Source organism: Megascapheus bottae, chromosome 26 (assembly GCF_031878675.1).
Source record: "Megascapheus bottae isolate mThoBot1 chromosome 26, mThoBot2.hap1, whole genome shotgun sequence".
NCBI lineage: Eukaryota > Metazoa > Chordata > Mammalia > Rodentia > Geomyidae > Megascapheus > Megascapheus bottae.
This window is the reverse complement of record NC_143534.1, coordinates 16,790,115-16,811,955: the sequence shown is the minus strand read 5'-3', so window position 1 is coordinate 16,811,955 and position 21,841 is coordinate 16,790,115. Positions and strand designations below refer to the sequence as shown.

Genomic DNA, 21,841 nt, shown 5'->3' with positions numbered 1-21,841 from the left:
GGAAAAATCGAACTGAACTTAACTTTTTTAGTCTTGGCAAAGCCAAAGGCATTTTCAAAAACTGAACAGTGATGAAGCTGTGCTGTGGCCTTGTTTGTCCATGCCATGGTTCTATGATGCGGGAGGGGAAGGAAAGCCCAGAGTAATTACAGATGCTGTTTTCAGATAAATTCAACAAAACACTGGGGTCCAAGTACTCTGATTTTCTGGGAAAAATCTTACATATAGTTTAAAAAAGCAGCCAGGGACTGCCTCGGGTCTGGGATGGATCCCCAGGGGCATTTTCACAGGGCTTTCCAAGTTTGCCATGATACGTTCTTAAACTCTTCACATGAGGTATATATCCATATATGTTTCCTGTTTAAAGAAAAAAACAGGCAAAACTGGGACCCTATTTACATAGATCTAGAGAAAAAGCAGTGGCACTCTTTCTTCCTAAGTACACAGAGGCCTTGAGAGGATGAAAGTTGCCAAGAGGATATGACAGGAAATGATGGGGGCCCTGATCTCTGATAGCTCGTCACTGACCTGTAGGTGGCACTGGTTATTTTCTAAATAAACTGCAGGAGAAGAAATTCAGTGACCCATATCAACTTCAGCTCACTTCAACTACTTTGGCTGGGCACGGTGATAAGTCCCCGGGGTCTATGCTGCCAAAATAATTCTCCTTAATCCCAGATTTCAGATGACCTGAAGGATGAGTAAGGAGGACGAGGCTATATACTCTGCCAGCATTCTTGGGTTTCTTATATACTGAGCACTGTCATCAAAATGCTCTCAGATGGTAAGACAAGACAGTGAGCCAGGAAGAGCAAGTCCTGATGCAGGAAGCATGCTGGTAAAGCATGGTAGCCAGAAGGAGAGCAAGAACAAAGCAAGTATGATGGCGTCCCAAGAAGGCAAGAGCCAAAAGAGTAGCAGCACTAAACCTTTCCACTGAACAAATTCCTCATAGCAGAAACATAGAGCAGACATTGACCTAGATCTGGGCTCTGACTGTTACTCATCAGAGGTGTGACTTCTCTTTCCTCCATGAATTCAACTAACATTTGTGCTTTACCTACTACAGACTGGACAGTGTTCTAGAAACTGAAGACTCAGAAGCTCACCAAATAGATGGAAATCTTTGCCCCTACAGAGACTTATTGTTCTCTTCAACATAAGCAAAATGAATAATAATAAAACTTGGGACACCAAAGAATAAGAAGGGGAAAAACGAAGTCAGCGAAAGGCATTGAAGAAGAAGAGGGTTTTCATCTTAGGGTAGCAAGGGGGGGGGGGCGAATCAGGGAGAAAATGACTTTGGAATAATGACCTAAACTAAAGGAAGAGAATAAGAGAAGGCATAGCAGCTGATGCCAGAGGGTAGGAAAGGGCTGGCCTTGTGAGGCTCATGAGGGGTGGAGGTCCAAGAATTTATCTTGAAAAGGATGCTTTCCCAAGTGAAAGAGGGAACTATTAGTTATTGCCCAGAGCAGCAGGGATGAGTCAAGAATGGTTTCAGGCCAGCTGGCAAGTGCATTTTCCCCACATGTGGGCCACACGAGGGGCTTCTGACTCTCAATGTGATGGAGGAATGTGTGCTATTTAAAAAAAAAGATGCACAGAGACTTGCATTTTCTTAGCATCCCTGTGGTTTCTTCACTGGTTACAGACTGACACGGGAGAAAGGACAGAGAAGGCAGATAGTCAGAAATGGCCTCCCTGAGCCTCTCTGTTTTTGGGCAATGGTCTGAGGTTGGACAAGAATCCATCAGGTAGATGTTTGGGTTTGGGGGAAGAAAGCTCAAGGAAGAAGACACAAGTATGAAATCTCAAAGGGAGAAAAACCTCCAAGTTCAAACCAGGAAGCTGGTGCATGAGGAGTGGCACTGTTCGGAACAGTTGGAGATTATAATGTTTGAATCTTGAATGTTTCCCCAAGGCCTTTGGGCTACACACTTAGTTCCCATCCTCTGTTGCAACACTGAGAAGTGGTGGGGTCTTTAGGAAGTTGTGGGGGTGTCACAAAAGGAAATTGGGTTATTGGATATATGTACTCTTCAGGGAGATACTGGAATGCCCACTGCATGTGAACTCTCTTTGTTCTCTGTCTGCATGGTATATACCGACAGGGCTGCTCTACCACGGGATCCTGCCTTAGTAAATAGTCGCACACAAGCCCAAAGAGAAAAAAAAACCCTTCACCCCAGTTAAGCTGTTTACTTCAGGTATTTTGTTACAGTAACAAAAACTGAACACATACAGAGGACTCAGAGTCTCCCATGTCTTCTTCCTACTGCTGTCAAATGAGTATCCACCATGGAAATTAATTTCATTTAAGACTTATAGAAGTGCAAGACTTTCTACCTGGCTTCATAGTCCTCCTTCTCATTCTCTCTGTAATCTTTTTTTTCCCCTTTCCCTTTTGGCCAGTGCTGGGGCTTGAAGTAAGTGCCTTGTGCTTGTAGGCTGGCACTCTTAGCACTTGAGTCATGCCTCCAGCCTAGCATTTTACTGGTTCTTTTGCAGCTGGAGTCTAGCAAACTTTTCTTCCTGTATTGACTTCAAATGAGGATCCTCCAGAGGTTAGCCTCCTAAACAGCCAGAATTACGGAATGAGGTCACCAGCCCTCAGCTGATTTTTTTTTTCCCCCAGTCTTGGGCCTTGAACTCAGGGCCTGAGCATTGTCCTTGGGCCTTCCCAAGGCTAGAGATCTACCATTTGAGCCACAGCACCATTTCTGGCTTTTTCTATGTATGTGGTACCGAGGAATCGAGCCCGGGTCTTCATGCATGCTAGATAAGCACTCTACCGCTAGACCAAACTCCCAGCCCTTTGATTCTTAAACCACAAAAACAACCAGAAAGAAAAGCTATGGCAGGCGGGGCAAGTAAGTCACAGCTCGGCCACACCCAGGCCTACATCCTGAGGCGCCCAATCAATTTCTGCGCTCCAACAGCTTTCTTCCTTGTAGAGCAAGGCACCTGTGATCCCTGCAGTGGCCTTCCATCTGTTTCACAGCTCACTTTCTGTGCAGGCCGCTGTGGCTGGGAACAGGAGATGGTTCCGAGTCACAGGTGTGGATTCAATGCATGTTCAGATGGGAGTGACCGCCCCACTAGCCAGCAACTAGCTTCATGTCAGTAAGACTTACTGACAGAAGGGACCATTCCTGTTCACAAACCACTCTGTATTTAATTTCCTTTAAAGTGCTCAGAACATGTGGGAAGTAGAAGTGGCCAACCCCAGGCCCCAGCCTAGGACATGGAGCCTAACCCAGCATGGCAGAGACTTGGGGACGCCTACAGGCTCCCCGGGCAGTGCTCAGTGCGGTGGCTCTGAGCTGCCTGCTTGGGTGACTCATGGCTGGGGTGAGGCTCTGAACTTCCTGTTCCCTCCCCATAGCCAGCCAACATGAAATCACCCACTTTGCCTTTTCTTTTTCTTCCCTGAGGGAATCTTTCATACTCTGGGGGGTAACTGCTCACTTTTGTACAGGTTCAAGGTGGCAGGAATAGCCTTTCTGTCACTCTCTAGTGTACCACTCACCTTCTAGTGAGAGACAGTGTCAGAAACCATGAAGATAGTGCTTACTGGGCTGTGAAATAAGCCCTCGTCCCTCCTTTTTTTTTTTTTTTTGAGATAGGGTCTTGCTATATATCCCAGGCTGACCTTGAACACATCCTCCTGCCTCAGCCTCTGAAGTAGCCAGGAGTCCAGGCACCTGCCCCTGCACCTGGTTTCTGCCTGCTTTGTGACCTGTACGATCTTAGGTTGGACACCAAAGAAATAAGCTAAGACACATAGGAAGGAAGGAGGGTGTTTTCTACATGTGGCTTCTCTGATGAGTTTGAGGTTTGTTCACCTTATCTTCTTAGTTACTTGGGCATGATGGAAGAAATAGGGACACATGACCTTCAGTACAAAGGCAAAAAAATATCGAGGGTACTGGGCTTTCATACCTATAATCCCAGCTCTTCAGGAGGTTGAGATCTGAATGTTGTGGTTCAAAGCCAGCCTAAGCAGGAAAGTCTGTGCAACTCTAACCTCTAATGAACCACCCGAATGCCTGAAGTAGAACTGTAGTTCAAATGGTAAAGCATCAATGTAAGCAAAAAGAAAAGCTACACAAGAGCCTGAGGCACTCATTTCAAGCCTTAACAGCAAAACAAGAAATAATAAATAAAAAAATGGAGATGGCATGAAGAACAGAGAAGCCCCAGTCCTGGCACCCCTAAGATATCTCTGCTGTTGTGCTATCTGTAAAGTGAAGTGCTTAGACAATCTTCTTCAAGGTTCCTACTCGTCTGAAGGGGTAAACGGGGGAAGGATAGACGTGCTTAGATTACATGCACAAAGTGGCTAACTAAGACCTGGGAAGTTAGAATTAATGCTTACACCTGTCTATAGTTGTGAATCACATTATTCATGAAAAATAAAGTCCTGAGTTCTAGTAAGGATAAATATAAATTCCATGATGGCTAACAGATAGGCTGAGGAGAGAGGCCGGTGTGGTGTGGGCATCAGCAGGCAGGGGTGGTCGCGTGCAGAAGCTCGGCCTTCTGAGGCCAGTCCTACCTTCAGCCTGGGTGGCTGCCAGGCTGATTCCCCATTGAGCTGCTCTTGCCATCTTTCATGGAGGCTGGATCTTTGCCTAACTCTGACTTCCCTTTGAAGACATTCCAGGGGGTGAGCAAGGGAGATTATCTGATCTCACAGCCATTAGGCAACTCCGGTTTCCTTTCTGGTTTCAGAATTAAGGCTTCTGATTGACAGCGACCCATGAATATTCCAGAGAGAGGCACAGTTTAACCATATTTGTGACAGATGTTTTTTTCCCCCTTTGAGAAAGTGGCTTAAATTACAGGGGCAGGGCATAGTGGTTCTCACCTGTAATCCCAGCTACTCAGGGGGCTGAGATTGCCAAGAATGTTGTTTGAAAGCAGCCTGGGGAAAAAATGACTTAGATGCCATCTTAACCAATAAGCCAGGTCTGATGGTGTATGCCTCTCATCCCAGCTTGAGGGAGGCTTTAGGTAGTAAGATCACAGCTTAAAGCCACCTGGGCAAAACCACAAGACTCTGGAGAATAACTAAGGCAAAAATGGGCTAATGGCATGGCTCAAATTGTAAGTACCTGCTTCACAAGAATGAGGCCCTGAGTTCAAACCTTAGTCCTACAAATAAAAAAGAAAGAAAGAAAGAAAGAAACAATGACCTTGTGGTGGTCCTTTTTTTGCTATTCTAGACTTTGAATTCTAAGTCTTTGAAGCAAAAGTAGTGCAGGCATCATAAATGTCAGTTTATCACACATCTCTTACCTGAACTCAGAAGTCGAAGAAATGACTCGCAAATATTACTTGCCTATAAAGGCATAGTCCTGTGAATGAAGCAATAGTTTAATTTGTTGGCAGGTGCCTGATTTCTCAGCCTGGCAAAATAACCATGATGCCATTTGCACAGGAATGGAGAAATCCAGCAAATTCTGGATAAACTCCGGTCTGCCTTCCCTAATAATTTATTCCCCCTTATTATGTGCATACCTCCCATGCAAGACAATCTTGACCAGCTGACAAATCCTCTCTAATCAGTACAGCTTCGGGAGAGGGTTGTCTTTTCTAAATTCTTATCAACTACTGTCTGCATCACTACACTGGAATTAATTATGCAGGAGCAGTGCATGGTGGCAGCCTTGTAATTGGAAGGTTTACTTGTTCTTGCATTGTTTGGGGCTTGTGATAAGTGGTGGCTGGGTCTCCAGCTGGCACAGAAGCCTCTGTAACCTACAATGTACTATTAGTCCTATTATTTTCAAAGGAAATCGTGTTCTAACTTCCCAGCTGGACTTTCAAACATTGGGAAGAGATTCTTCCCGCCACCCCGGAACGTAAGCCTTTGGGAGTTGCTGCCTTCCTTCTGCCTTCATTGCCAGGTGACACTGTCACCTGGGGATGGCAAGAGAACCCCAATGGCTGTCTCCTGAGAAGCCAGGATGACAGGTGTGAGCCACCTTGCCCAGCTTGTGTTGCCTCTAACAAACTGCGTACTCAAAAGGAAGGGGGAACAATGGTTATTAAGTTGATTCAATAGTGTGTGAATCTTCCTTTAGCATTACCAAAGCCAAGAGAAAAGCCCAGAATGATATCCCACATGGTAGGTGTTCAGTAAGCCTGGGGAGCTCAGAAGCTTCCTATACTTCATTGCGGCACACCTCTAGATGGGTCTAATGAGTTTTTCATGTTTACGGTAATAGCTGGGCACGAGAACACATCTAAGTTTCACAGTCACATACAAAGGAAGGACTCAGTAAACATTTATCTCTATCTACTTTTAGTTTTACTCTCTTAGCCCAGGAGTTGCATCTTTTTCTGTTTTCTGGTATTATATAAAAATAGGTCTCCCTGTCTCCTCAGGCAATTAGTCCTGGTCCTAGACATCTCTGTGGATCTTTTTTATTTTTTTTTAATGAACATGTAGTAGAATGCTCTGTACAAGTATGGACCTTCAGGTACTTATTTATCTGTTTGGCAGCACTGGGATTTGAGCCCAGGTCCTTGAGCTTTCTAGAGAAGTATTCTACTATCTGAGCCATGCCTCTAACCCTTATTTATCCTGCTCAGTAGTTAGTACAAATGAAGAAAATATAATATAATTTGTCAAAGACCCCAACTGCTAACAAGTATTAGAAGGGAGATTTGAACCTGGTCAGGGTGGCTTTGAAGTCTACCATAAGTTATTGACTCTCTGGACAATGGTCAGAGTGACTGGACCAACCAAGGCAGTAAGAGCAAGGTCTGACTGCTGGGAGTAAGGCAGGATTAAGGAGAAACCCCCTACAACAAATCATCAGACCCAAGCAGGTTACTAAAGCTCTGCTTCAGAGAGATGCCAACCACTCAGGGAACTGCTGGTGTGGGTCATAAGTAAGAAGGAAAAAAATACATTTTCTTGATTACTCAGATCACTGCTCTCTAGCAAGATAAACAGTTCAGAAAGTCTTCAAAGGTCTGCCCAGTCACAGTAGATGTTTTTAAATGACATAAACCTAAATTTAAACTTGCACCTGATCAACTGCTAAGCCAAAAATCCAACAGACCTCAAAGCTACCAACACAATCACATTTAATGGTGTAAAAGGAGAACACAGTCTAAATAATCTGAAACAGACACAGCTACTGGTTAGCTCCAAGGCTTTCTTTGTACATGCAGGTTTCTTCCTTTTCCTTCCTAATTGGCCAAAGGTAAGGGGCTCCTGGCTCTAACTCTGCTGCTCCTCAAATGTCCCAGCAAGGTCTCACATGGCTGCTTCTCCAGACACAGGGCCCAGACAAGGGCCCCTAATTCGCTGAACTTATCAGCTTTCTGTGCACAACAATGGACACAGGATATCAGCTCAAGTTCAGTATATGGAAAGCCACACACTGTGATTAGGAGAGGGTGGCAGAGAGAGCGCAGCTTGCTTTGCCGTGAATAATGCCATACATTTTTTTTTTTTTTGTCAGTCAAGGGCCTGGACGTTGTCCCTGAGCTCTTTAAGGCTACCGCCCTACCCCTTTAGCCACTGCATCACTTCAGATTTTCTGGTGGTTAATTGGAGATAAGTGTCTCATGGACTTTAATGGCCGGGCTGGTTTTGAACTGAGATCCTCAGATCTCAGCCTCCTGAGTAGCTAGGATTACAGGTGTGAGCCACAGAGCTTGGCAATGCCACACATTTATAAGGAATTAATTTATTGCTTTACAGTAAGCACGCTTGAATTTTGTTATTTCTGAGATTCCATTTTTTTTTTTTGCCAGTCCTGGGCTTGAGCTCAGGGCCTGAGCACTGTCCTTGGACTTTCTCAAGGCTAGAGCTCTACCACTTGAGCCTCAGCACCACTTCCAACTTTTTTCTATGTATGTGATACCGAGGAATTGAACTTGGGTCTTCGTGCATGCTAGGCAGGCACTCTACCACTAGGCCAAACTCCTGGCTTGAATTTTGTTATTTCTATAAAGGCATTTTACATTATATGATCCAAACTACAAACAGAATAGCAAGACATAAATGTCCTAGAGTATTTCCTTATTTTTTTTCCTTCCTTCCTTCTTTCCTCCCTTCTTCTCCCTGTGTTTCTCTCTCTCCCATCCTCTGCTCTTTCTGTTTATAGCTTAAACTCAGAGGCACTGTCTCTTGGGGCTAGTGCTCTACCACTTGAGCTACAGCTCTACTTTCAGTTTTTTGATGGTTTGGAGATAACAGTCTCATAGACATTCCCTGCCCAGCCTGGCTTTGAACTGTAATCCTCAGGTCTCAGTCTCCCAAGTAGCTAGGATTACAGTTGTGAGTCAAAAGAGCACCAGTGAATGCTGCGATCCTTCAGGGTTTCTTTAGGTGTCCTGGACAGAGGTAATGATGCTCCTGAACGAAGTAATTCTGTGGCCAAGGAAAGATGAAACCACTCTGGATGCACTATCTCTCTGTCACTCTCTCCTAGTCACTGGGGCCAGAGGCTCAGTGAAAGGGAGGCATCTGAGAAAATCCTTACACACTCCAAGATCATCTTTGTAAACGGTCAGTAAGTTGTGAGTCAGTGTGCTTGTGATGTGTGCCTGTCCCAGCTTTCTGGGAGGGATAACCTCCTTTCATTCAGATTTTATGACGTACACCTCTAATTTCAAGTCTTCTTGGTACAACCTGCCATTGTGACAGGCTTACTGAAATACCTTTAAAAAGCAAAGACACACCAACTTCTTGAAAACAGAGCATAAGGCCAACAAGGCACAGCAATATTAACAGAGCACATACCTATAACTCTAGCTACTAGAGAGGATCAGGGGTCAAGGCTAGTCCAGGAAAAAAAGTTAGCAAAACAGCCCTGCACTAGCTCAGCAAACAAGCCAGGTGTGGTGCACAGCTGTAATCTCATCTAAGTGGGAGGCAGAAGTAGGAGATCTGAAGTCTAAAGTTAGTATGACCCTATTTGATAAACAACAACAACAACAACAAAACTAAACAAAAGAGTGCTGGGGTGTGTGGCTGAGAGTTAAGAGTGCCTATCTAGCAAGCAAAAGGGCCTTGAATTCAAACTCTAGTGCCCTCCACCCTCCAAAAAAAGATTAAATTACTTAGGTCTTTAGAGATGCAATTTCCATGTCAACAGAGTGGTTATAAAATCATGTTCCTTCAAACCAGCTTCTGCTGTGTCTCCTGAGAATGGATGTAGAAAGAGCGTTTTTTCTCTCTGATGCTTAATGCTCTGCAGATCTCTGGGCAAAGGCACTGAAGGGTTGTCGGGAGCAGTAGAAAATCCAGCAGTGCTCAAAGGCGGCGGAGTGGCAGCCTCCCCTGCCTCCCCTGTGTTTCTGCTGCTTCACATCTTAGATGTAAAATTTCTCCTGAGAGTTTCATATAAACCACTCTCAGGTTTATTTGCTTTTTAATAATATGAAATTGCAACTGAAATTGGTTTGGCATTTTCTGTACCTGTGAAGTTAGATTTTTAAAAGGTGAAACGCTCTTTAAAAATACTTACCCAGATTAAATATTTCGAAAATAACGTCATAGGATAAACCAGACAATGGGCTATAATTTTATGCTTTGGTAATTGCTTCTGGTGTTCTTGTTGAAATTATTTTTCTTTGACATAGGACTCAGATTTTTTAAAAATAAATAAAACCTACCAAGAATGTGAATGTTCTCTTATTCCTTTCCCAATTTCTGTATAATTGTGCTAATATACTAGCTAGGGCAGTTATATTTTAAATGGCATGTATATATTTAGCAGTATAATTATGCAAATTCTACCATGTTTGTGACTGTAAATATCTTTTGGGAGCAGTCATCTAGTTCTGAATAGTTTTGGAAGAAATCTGGCTGAAATGTTCAGAATTCACTCCTGAGTTTATTAACTGTCTTGGGAGAGCATGGGGGACTGGGTGTCCCCATCTTGTAGTGACAAGGCACACTACTGCCCAGTAGAAAGACATATACTCCTGGACAAGGCAAAAGGAATCTATCACTGAGCATGACACCCCAAGTCCTTGGTTATTGTTTTGTTGTTTTTATGTCAGCATTGGAGCTTGAACTCAGGGCATAAGAACAGTCCTCTTAGCTTTTTTTGCTCAACACTGGTGTTTTATTACATAAATCACAGCTCCATCTCCAGTTTTTTAGGGGTTAATTGGAGATAATGGTCTCATGGACTGTCCTGCCTGGGTTGGCTTTGACTTAGCTCCCAGTCTCCTAGGCAGCTGGGATTATAGGTATGAATACCGGCCTCAGCATCCCTTGGCTTTCTGAGACCAGCTTTCATAGTGCAGCTTAGGCTGGCCTCTGATCCTCCTTCCTTGGGCTTTATCAGCTCTTGGATTACAAACATACACAATCCAGCCTGGCAGAAAAGTCGATTCTTCAGTGGACTTTGATGTTATGTGCCTCTTATTGGCTTTGTGATGGTGGGAAAGCTTCTTAACTTCTCTGATCCTCAGTTTCCCATCTATAAAATGGGGTGATGCTGATAAAAAGCTCATGGTTGTCATGTCACCTACACATGTGATTTATAGAGACATTGATCCTAGTGTGTGGTTCAGAAAAGGCCCCCAAAATGTGGCAGCTATCATCGCCCTTCTGCTGGCCAGCCTAGCCCCTGCATTGTGGAAAGTGCCACACCAGACACAGAGCTGCGGCTGGAAAGCAGGACATAACCTATACTTTCTGTCCTGAGCGCTGACCTGTTAATTAACAGTGGGGAGAGGTGGGAAGGTGAGAGCAGAAGTTGTGGGCTCTGCTTCCCTTTATGGGAGAGCCAGCATGGCTCATTTCCCTTACCAGTAGTGGGGAGGAGGAGTGAAATAGTGAGGGGATTGTGGTCTTTCCTTACTCTGGTTCTAAAGGTGAAGTGTGTGCATTTGCCTGTGGTGTGTGTGTGTGTGTGTGTGTGTGTGTGTGTGTGTGTGCGTGTATGTGTGCATGCAGTGTCACACAGGAGGGATCTCACAAGCTCCCCATCTACCCTCACCGTCAATTGCCCCTGTGGAGTTAACTAGCATGTGAGGGGTGGAGTTGTTGCACACGAAGCCCTATGAACGTGGCAGTATGGTTCAGAGTGCCTGAAATCGCCAGGGGGAGTTGGCCACACGACTCTGCAGTACAGGACACCCTCACTAGTACATTTCTCTAATATGCTCAATTATAGGTAGACACTCGGTCACGTGGATTCCTGAGAAGGCTTTCTGACATATGACAGGAACATGTGGTTTTCAGCTGGGCACAGGGGGGTCAGAGGGCAGCAGGCCAGGGTAGAAGGAGATTGAGGGGCGGGAAGAGTCCTAAAAGAGAACGCAGGTCTGGGTGTCTTGACAAAAGAGGCTCAGTGATGGTGTGCAGTGACCAGGAGGACACCACAGAAGACAGGCAGAGGAGGAGCTGACTCTCTCCATCCTCTCACCAGGCAGGGCAGCGGGGAGTGGGGCGGGGGGTGGGTCAGTGTGCTGAGGCTGATTCTTTTGCTTGTTCCCTTGCTGAATCCTCAGGGCTCTATTTCCCATCTGGACAGTTTTGCACCATTTCCTGCTCCACCCCTTGCAGCCCACCCCAGGGACCCTGTATGGCTTTGTCCCACAGCTCACAGGCAACCTCCCAAGCCTTCGTCATGTCTTGTTACATTTCTCTCCGGTGGTGATACTGGTGTGTTCTGATGAGCTGATATGCGCCCCTTCAGACTCTCACTCCTAAGGGCTTTGGGAGGGAGGCAATGAATATTTTTCCAATCCTTAGGTTGTCTTAGTTCTATATAAGCAAGCTAGTCATCATTGCTGTTTTGTTAACTGTAGGGGTTAGAATTTATTGTTGCACTAATGACCCTTACACTTCTTCTCATTCTCTTCTCCTCGAAGCCCTCTGCATGAGATCCTTATGATTAAACAAGTACAGAAGGTCAGCTTTCCATGATAACATTCTGCTAGAAGGCAAATTGCTTTGTGACTTATGTCACAAAAACAGATTCGTAGACACTTCGCCATTATCACTCACCAATTTGGACTCATCTTTCTATAAAGTTATATGGTAATACAATTTTTAGTGAGGGGCTGTGGTCTAAGAAGGTTCTGAGTAACTGAATATCAGATTTAAATTTTCTTTTATTTTTTGCTTATTTTTGTTTGAACTCCTAGCCTTATGTTTGCTATGCAAGTGTGTTAATACTTGAGCCACAATTCCAGCTTTACATGCTTTAGTTTCTTTCAAATAGTCTACTTCTGCCCAGGGCTGGCTTTGGATAGTACTTCTCCCATTTTTACCTCCCTTATAACTAGCATTATAGACATGAAATAAACCACACTCAGCTTCTGTTGTTGTTGTGTGTTTTAGAGCTATGGTTTTGCTAATAGTTTTGCCCAGGCTGGCCTTTAGCCACCATCCTCTCATCTCTGACTTCCCTGTCCCCAGTATGTGCCACCACTACCAGCCAGATTATTATTTCTTACAACTCCTCCTTCTGAATTCATATAAGATAGCTGTTACATAGGCCAACTTCTTCTGTTTCGTTAGCCAGATTTTTATAATTTATAAGCATGAGCACCATGTCCTCCCGACGGTTCAGACTTTAGCAATTCCCTGTATCAAAATTAGCTTTCCTGTTATTACTTTATAGATTTTGGATGACAGAGGAGAAAGGCTCAGGCCTGATGAATTACAATGTAATTATAATATTTAAAAAGACATTTTCAATGCCTCATTCACTGTAAAAACTTCGCTGATTTCAGCACCGTTTCCACAGAAGCATGAAATTTAAACCAGGCCCCGTTCACAGGGCACACTCACATCGGAACCACCCCGGAAGACAGGCAGTAAGGAGCACATTCCCGTCCCCGAGCCGATGGAAAACCAAAACGACATTCTGAAAGAAAAGCACCGATCCCCGGGGCGGACCATTCCACCCGGCGGCCCTCCTCTGCTGCGGCAGATCCGTCCATCTGACCGTCTGTCTTGAACGGCCTCTGGAAGGAGCCCTCTTCCCGTGAATGTGAATGGCTCCTCCGCGTGGAGAGTGGGAACGCCACACCCCAGGCCTGCGCTCCTGACTCCAGCCACTACCCCACCGAACCCGGCCGCCCTTCCCTCCGGGCACGCCCTTACCTGGTGTCTCTGTCTTTGGGGACCGTGGCAGTGCTGTAGGCATACACTTGCTTCTCCAGCATTGGAGGCCCGAGCTCCCCGGTGCCGGGGAAGCCCGGAGCGCCTCGCGGCTTCTCCACGTACACCACGGCGCCCGGCTCCTTCTTAAAGGGCTGCCGGCTGGGCGAGGCGCGCTCGGGCGCGTGGTTATGCGGGTGCAGGTCTATCATCCTCAGGTCGCCGACCCGGTGAGGCGAGGCGGGGGGCGTCCTGGAGCCCAGCGTGGGCAGGTGGCTGTCCGGGTGCTTGCGGGGCTTCGGTCTGTACAGCGACTGCTCCAGGTGCACCTCGGCGTGCAGGGCCGGGCTGCCGTAGGCGCTGGCGGAGCGCACGGCCGCGCGGTGGTACGCCACGACGTGGTCGGGGACGTCCAGCGGGTGTCCGCCGTGCGACGAGGCGATGCTCATCCGTCCCTCGTGGAACAGGTACGGGTCTGCATAGAAGCTCTCGTTCCGGTACAGGGCCAGCGTCTTGCCGCTCAGGTCTTCATCAGGCTTGACGTCTCTCCTCTCCAAAATGGCGCTGGGGCTTGGCGAGATGGATCTGGAAACCGGCAGGCTGGACAGTCTGTCTCTGGGGATGGTGGCGTTGCCAGGGATGACCATGGGTCGTGTGCCCCCATAAGGGATTCTGGAGGGGGAGGGAGGCATGGAATGGGGCGCGGGCGTGGATGGCGGCGAGCTGGGCCCCGCGTGCGGGGCGTGGGCCATGGATCCAGGCCGCGAGGCTCCGGGGCCGTCCCCTCTGGCGTAAAGGAGCTCCCGCTGCATCTGCAAAGAAAGCAAGGCGTGAGAAGGCCGACTTTGATGCCCGTGTTTTTGTTGGTTTGTTTAGAAATCACAGTGGGAGTGTAGTTTCCTGGATGTGAGGGTCCAGAGAATGTCCCTCTCCTGCAAGACGCCTGCATACCCTAATTCCCGGACCCTGTGCATACCCTAATTCCCGGACCCTGTGCATGTGGTCCCTGAGAGATGTGACAAAAAGCGGAGACATGGAATACTGGCAGATTCAATCCGATCTTCAGGGTCTCCTCTGCTTTTGGAGGAGGAGGGTAGGAGGGTCAAGGTCAAGCGTGAGGTGAACTATAATGATAGTCTTTCTACATAGAAGAGTAGAGAGGGAGGAAGGGAGGGACAAAATGAAAGAGGAAGGAGGGAGAGAAGGCAGGAAAAAGAGGAAAGAGAGGAAAGGAAGGAGGGAGTAGGAAGGAGAGGAAGCAGAGAAATAAGTAGAGGGAAAGAATGGAAGGGAGGGAAGGAGGGTGAGAGAAAAGCCAGCAAATGCTGTGCTGTTGACTTGGAAGGTGGAAGTAGATGGACATGACTCATGGAATTAATTTTGTGATTCTGATCTCTATAAGATAATGTACTTGTGGAGTTTTAAGCCACTATCTTGTTCTTTTGCAGTGCTGGGGTTCAAATGCAGGGCTTCTCACACATTAGGCAACCGAGCTATATCCTTAGCCCTAAGCCACTAAGGAATTTGTTATAGTGACCACAGAAAATGAACATGCAGGGTGGCTGCAGAATTCATTGCTGTGGGATTGAGGATGCAATGGCACATTGGTTTACATCTGGAACTCCTATCTTCTTAAAGACACTTAGTACACGTGAGCCTAACGTATAACAATAATATTAAAATGGTGTACAAAGAAGGACTTAGAAACCGACAGTCTGGGGTGTGTGAGGTCCAAGAGCCTGCAGGAGCAGCTCACCATAGGCTGGAGCTTCGTGGCCACGAGGCCTAGACTTCTGGACAGTGCTGCCTCCACTCAGGCCAAAGGTGAGGATTTGCCAGGCCCCAGCAGCTCCGGCCTGTAATCCTAGCTATCCAGGAGGCTGAGACCTCAGGACCATGGTTTGAAACCAGCCTGCAGTGAAGTCTGTAAGACTCTTCCCTACAACTAACTAACAGAAAACCAGAAGTGGAGCTGTTGTTCAAGTGACAGAATGCCAGCCTTGAGTACAAAAGCTAAGGGACAGTCTTTCCCTAACTCTCCTTTAGGAGAATCAATAGTGGAAGAATAAAGTGAAAAGGGGAAGAGGAGGAAGGAGTTTGCAATTTGCAACTACAGCATCATGTTCAGAAAAAGGCAGAATAAAAGTTATAAATGAACTCAGGAAATGATTATTGGCTTTGCTTGAGACCTGAGATGGGAATGCTGGAGGGATTTTCCCCTTGTTTGTGTGAGGTGGGAAGGGAAAGTAGTCATGGATGGTTTGCACTATTTGGGAGCATTTCCTATCTTAATTCCCTGCAGGAGATAGAAAAGATGGGCATACAGGATGGGAGGGTGATTGAGACAGCAGCACAGAAGAGGGGCAAGGGCTCCTATGGACAAGAAGCAAGATGTGCAGCTGAAAGACTGGTGGTATGACTGCTGGGGGAAGAGACAAAAAGGTCAGGCAACAAGAACAGGTTGGAAATGGAACCAAGCCCAATGCCTGGAATACAAACAATCTATCCTTTCCATAGAAATATACTGGCTTAGTAAACAGCATTGACCAGACACTTTCTAAGGGCTGAGCATTGCTCCATGAGAGAATTTAGAACAAGCCTTCAAGTCCTTGGGTAGAAGGGAGGGGGTTCTACACATTGCAGGATGTGGGACAAGAACCCATGGGTCTTCCCAGCCCCCTTATCTTCTCCCTGGAAGGATGTGGCAGAGCAGTGTCCTCTGCCACACAAGGGAGCTATTCAGAGTCTGGTGGATTTTATAACAAAAGTAACCAATTAAGCTTACAAACAAACTACGAAGAGCAACAGAAAGAAGTCCTCTGGGCCTGCTTTTCTTGAACACCACTGAAGTGACCTCTTCACTCCCCAGGGAAATCAGAGGAAGCAGGGTCCTCAATGGTAACGAACACAATTCATATCTCCCCTCCTCATTCCCCTTCCAACACTCATGGGTCTTCCCGCACTAGAGGATGGTCTGCCCCCCTTCTCTTTAAACCCGGCTTGTGGGACCTCCTCACCCATGGAGCTCTCTCCTAATCCTCATACTCAAAGATTCACATCTGGCTCTGCAGCTGGCTGCAGGCACTCAGACGCTCCAGTCTACGTGCCCAGCCACTGTTCATCCTCATGACTCAAGTGCTTAGTGACAGGGGCAGGGTGGCCAGTCCCAAGGTCACCGTGAGATACTATACTGACTGATTCTCATTACAGACTGGATGAAGCAACCATCTGGTAGATTTTGCAGGATGCCAGCATGGATCCTCTAATGAATACCTCTCCCCCTGTTGTCTTTCATGATTTAGTGTTCAATTAAAAGGTTGAGCTCACAGTAAGCAACCCACAGCTTTCCTAGGTCATAAGCTCCACCAGGTATTGGCTAAGTCTGCAGTAGGTAGATCACTAAATCCCCCATGCATACAACACCCTTGACCATACAATGCCAGAATAGACCAAAAGGAACCACCAGGGGGAAAAGCAAGATGAGTGGGAGGGGATGGGGGAGAGAAAGTCGGAGAAAAGCATGGGAAGGGGTATCAATGTTCAGGATGTAATGTACCACCACCTAAATGTAAGTATAACCCCTCAATACATCACCCCGACAAATAAAAGGAAAAAAAGAAGAGGAATGACCCACAAATGGCTAGTATCATTGTCATTATTGTCCTTAAAAAGACAAATACCCATATATGTAAAATTCCAAATGCCTAGAAGCTACTGGGATTTACAACATTTTTAACCAGTTAGTCAGTACTCTCCATTCTTTTTTTCTCTGTATCTGGCGTTTATTTTTTTCCTTTCATGCTGCTGCTACTGACAGTGTCCTGTACTCACTCAGCCTATTTGTTCATGGCTGGTGCTCTACCACTTGATCCACACCTCCAGCCCAGCTTTTTGCTAGTTGATTGGAGATTACTTCTTGCAGACTTTAATGCCCAAGCTGGTTTAGATTTAAGATCCTTCATCTAAGGTCTCAGAGTCAGCTTGCTGATTAAGTCCCCACCTATTTATAGACATCATTTAAGCTTTTATTTCCCCAATGTTGTATTGTTTTCCTGGTGGGATGTACAAGTCCCAGCCCCAGGTGCAACAGTCTCGTTGTGCTCCTCGGAGCAAGAACTCCCCCCCCCCACACACAATTCCTGTAGCCCACGTAACACCTTCACAATACCTTCTTCTCAGAACTGACTTTACCCTGCGCCAATTCCCACGGTCCATGTAATGTGACCCATATGACCATGTGGTGCCCCCTAAAATTGTGTTTAAATTCCACTGACACCTGTCGACCTCTGCTGCCTCCACTCCTGGTTGGAATGGCCCTATAAAGCCCTGAGCCTGTAGAAGTCACGCACTTCTCATTCCTTACAATTGAAGCCTCAATCTCCTAAGTAGCCATAATTACAGACTGGAGCCACTAGCGCCCAGCCAGATTTGGCCTATCTTGTCTCCTCTTAACACACAGCAAAAATACTTCTTTCTTGGCAAGGCTGTAAAGAGACCTCAAGACTGTAGGGAGCACAGAACTCTTTTGAAGGATAAATAATATGACTGAAAGGAGAACGTCAAATTAATTTTAATTAATTGAGGGAAGCTGGATATCCTTCTTTTAAAACAGTAGAGGTGTACTTAAAAACAGACTTGGTGATAGGAAAGAAAATGAGTAGGAGTTAAAAATTTATAACCTTTAACAAAAAACATGAAAAAAAAAACTCATTAGAGGGGGAAAAAGCCTCATTAGATTTCCGAGTGGCATGTGTAGAGGTGATCAGAAAGAAACATAACAATTAAGAATGATGCTGGCATACTGTATTGTGACTTCCTATGGGGAATGGGGGTTCTTGGCAAACTATTCACAGTCAATACTCAGCAGAGGCATGGAACAATCAAAATGGAAGCTCAGCTGGTGTGGATAGAGCCTGGCCCTTGGCCTTTAGCATTCTGTGCTTGCTGGTGATACTCCAGCCTGCCTTGACTATTTTCTAATCATCTATTATCCTGAATGGGTCCTCATGTTATCCACAGTGGAACCCAATACAAACATTCAATCATGGCAGGGCAGGAAATCTGAGGTTTAAGTCTCCATCAAAAAGGGAGCTTGGAAGCTGGACACTTTTGTAAACTCTTACGTGGGTTTGCCAAGCTACATGATTTCCCAAGACTGAGTTTGAAAAAAGCACCCTGATAATTTCATCCTTGGCTCTACAGAGTGCCAAAGATGAGAAGGACATGTGATCCTGTTATAACATTTAGTGCTTCTTCTAGAATCAGTCTTGAAATGAGGGGACTTGGGTTCATGCACCAAATGATGTGGAACAACTAAGGGCAACCCCGGTGTTGAAAACAGTGGGAGATGACAGGAGGGAATCTCTTTTCTGCATTTCCAGTGCAGTATGCAAAGAGCCCTTGCTATTCCAGTACAGAGCAGACTTTACTACGCCACAGAGCTCCTGTGAGTGAGCAGTTAAGACTCAATAACTCATCATTTTCAAACAACCTATCAGGCTAGCATTGTTCTCAAGACAGACCTAGTGTTTCATTTCAATTATTTTTACAAGACATGGAATTGAATATACATTAACTTGTTTCCAAACTCAGACCTCCTAGAAGAAAATCAGACTAACCTTACAAAGTAAAATAAATCACACACACACACACACACACACACACACACACACACACACACACACACGCAGACAATTGCTGTTCACTTCAAGACTCCACTTGAGTCTTTTATTCTCAAACAAGCATCTCATTTAATCTTAGTAAGTTAAAATAAGTTAAAAGTATCTAGATATATTTTTGAAATAGTATTTCTCCAAGAAATTTCAATGCTAGCACCTGTAGGTGAGCTTTACACACAGAGGAGGATATAAACCAACATAAAATAAAAGAACTTCCTACGAAAGGTTATCCAAATTCAACACAAATACTTATCTACCTTCACCTAAGCGCAGGCACAGAAACATCCAATGATCTGGCAGTATATGAAGCACAGTGCTCTTTGGTGAGTATCGCCTTTCTCTCTTTCTATTTCCGCTCCAATTGCTACTGTGTCTTGTTGAAGTTCTTCCGGGTCTTGTGAACAGGGAGGTGTACTCCAGACACTTGTCCCCATAGCCCCAGCAGGTGGCTGCTGCTGTGCCCGTACCCGCAGTGCTCAGCTCAATAAACAGTTTGCCCATACTCCCGGCAGACCAGAAAATACCAGGGGGAATTTGGAATTAATCTTCTGAGGACTGAGTTAGGGATCTTTATATACAACTGTATTTCACATCCACAAAGCTCTGTAAATCAAATCAAAAGTCACTGATTCAGAAGTTTCTGAGCAGCGAGAAGGAACATCTTAAAATTGTTTCTGTGGAGAAAAAGCATGAAGACTAAAAAAAAAAAAAAAACCACCCCACCCTTCCAAATCTAGAATTTGTAAACATACCATTTTGTCAGACCATGCAATGAATTAGCTAGAGAAAACTGAAAAGGTTTCTCATGAATTGCTTTCATCCTTAAAGAATTAAAGCTACTTACGTTTTCTCAAGGAAACCACCTGTATAATTGGCAGTGTACAAAAGGCTCATTGGCTCAGCTCCTGGTTCCCCGATTCCTTTGTTTGCTTGTTTCATCAAAATCCTCAGTTCCACACTCAGATATTTTAGACAGCTTTGTCTTCAGAGTAGAACTCATCAGGAAGAAACAGACAGAGAATCGTTCCCCCAGCTCAAGAAGGACCATTTTGTTTTAGCCAGCCTTGGAGGGAAGCTGCCAAGGGCATGGATTTTTTTTTTTTTTTTAAAGTAGTCCTCCCCAATGATAAGCCAATTTCTCCTCCCCTTGGAAATTAGTCACTGAATAACCTCAGCCCACGTCCAACCACTGGCTACCACACACACGGGTGACTCAGTCCCTTAACAATTGCTTGCAGGGAAACAAACCAAGAAAGGAACTCAGAGAAGTCTAGGTATATGGGTTAACAAGAAAGGAATAGATTACTGAATAGATTTTACCCAAGGCCAAAAGATCCTTAAAACAAGTAGATAGTTAGCAAGGGACAAAGCCATAGGAAATCAGAAAACTCAGGGTAGCTGATTCATCCTCAGGACCAATCCTCGGATCCATTTTCTATTGAGAAAACCTAGCCCAGCACTAAAAATTCATTCTGTTCTCAGACTTCTGAAGTTGGGAGATTGGCATGTGAGGGTAACCTGAGCCTCTCCTCCAGTTTATAATAATAACAAGCAAAGTGATAACCAGAGCTGTCTACTTATTAACCAGCCTTGTTTTATCAGGTTGAATACTGAGCAGCAGCCATTCCACAGGGTGTGCACCAGTGTGGGGCAAGCCACTGCCATTGTTCTGGAAAATGAAGGAGAAATGAGAAGGAAAATGAGAGAGGGCAGGCCACAGTTCCTCAAAGGGAAGACTGAAGAAGAAACCAGACCCTGAACGAGATGGATGGGGAGAACTGGACATTCTCCAGACTTGTCCCCTGCACACTCTCTAACAGGACAGCCACTTTCTTCCAGGAAGACAGGGACAAACAAGAAGATGAGTGTCCCCAGTGAGAAGTGGCTTTTGAGTGCCCAGCTGGGGACGGGTATTATACCTATAACAAAAGGTGAGCAAGGCAGGAAGCTTTCTTTGCACTCAGGCAAGCTCTGCTTACTCTCTTGCTTCCAAAACTCTGAAACCCAATGCCATTCCACTGGGAATCCTCAAAACACTAGGTTGGTCTCAAGCCACACCCTACTACTGCCTTGTGGGCTCTCTGCATTTTTCCAACATTTTCAGGCTTTTAGAGGTTGTTCTTACTGACCAAAAGCATTCCATGACGTCTCTTAAGCTCCAAATTCAGTTAGGGTTGCAGGCTTTCTTTAAAAAAAATCTGTTTACTGGCTTTGTGGCTATTAAGGAAGGGGGAGACGAAGAGCACAAGGCCTGACTCTCTCCTGAGATGTCTCATTAGAGACAAAATTTGGGTGATGCCATCTTTAAGTTCAGAGAAGAACAGAGGCAATGTGAAAACCCTGTGTTTTGATTTAAAAAAAAAAATATCGAATCAGCATCGGGTTGTTATTTCTCACCCAGCTAAGAGAAATAAACTATCAGCACCCAGGCATCTGGCATCCATTTGGTAAGTTTTGTTTCCTCAGGTTCTCATGGGTTTTCCAGGAAGGGGGACGAAGGGCTGGCTCTCCCTTTCTGATCCTCCATGCCACCCCTAATGTCCCCAAGTCCCTGTCTCATGAGAGTTCTTATTTACTTGCTGTCTTTGAGTAGATGTCTGCTCACTGCAGACATGGCATGCCCAGTATCTGGGGATATGACGTTCTCCAGCAAGAACCAGGAGCCGCGAGCTCTGAGGTTGGCTGGCTAAGTGAAACCCTCCATGTTCAACCCATTAGTCCGTGGCGGCTGCCCCAGAGCACGAGCTTCTGCGGAGCCCCTAGGAGGAGGTATGTGGTCCCAGGAGCCCCGCCGCCCTCTTCCACTTCTTCCTTCCCGCCATAGGCCACAGTCACAACAATTCCCTTTCACTTTCAGAGTGCTCCAGGGCAAGTCTGCACAAGCATGCAAGGCTTCCTCACTACCCACACAGTAAGCACTGTCAGGAGTGAGGGAGCCAGCCCAATCCTGTGGTGAATCAGGATGAGTTAAATGCTCTCTACTAAGCAGGAAGTTTACCCTGGGGGAGGGAAGGGCAAGGTGGGTTCACTATCCTAAATCCACAGTAAAGTAGCTAATGAACCAGAC

General features: G+C 45.8%; 1 protein-coding gene across 1 annotated transcript in view; it reads right to left on the bottom strand.

The window, feature by feature from the left end:
* The window catches only part of Kiaa1217 (KIAA1217 ortholog), a 241,203-nt gene that overhangs the window by 35,306 nt on the left and 184,056 nt on the right, over window positions 1-21,841 (bottom strand). Inside the window, exon 6 of the mRNA XM_090319023.1 lies at window positions 13,100-13,908. Coding sequence (XP_090175149.1) covers window positions 13,100-13,908 — 809 coding nt within the window. The remainder of the gene's footprint in view (window positions 1-13,099; window positions 13,909-21,841) is intronic.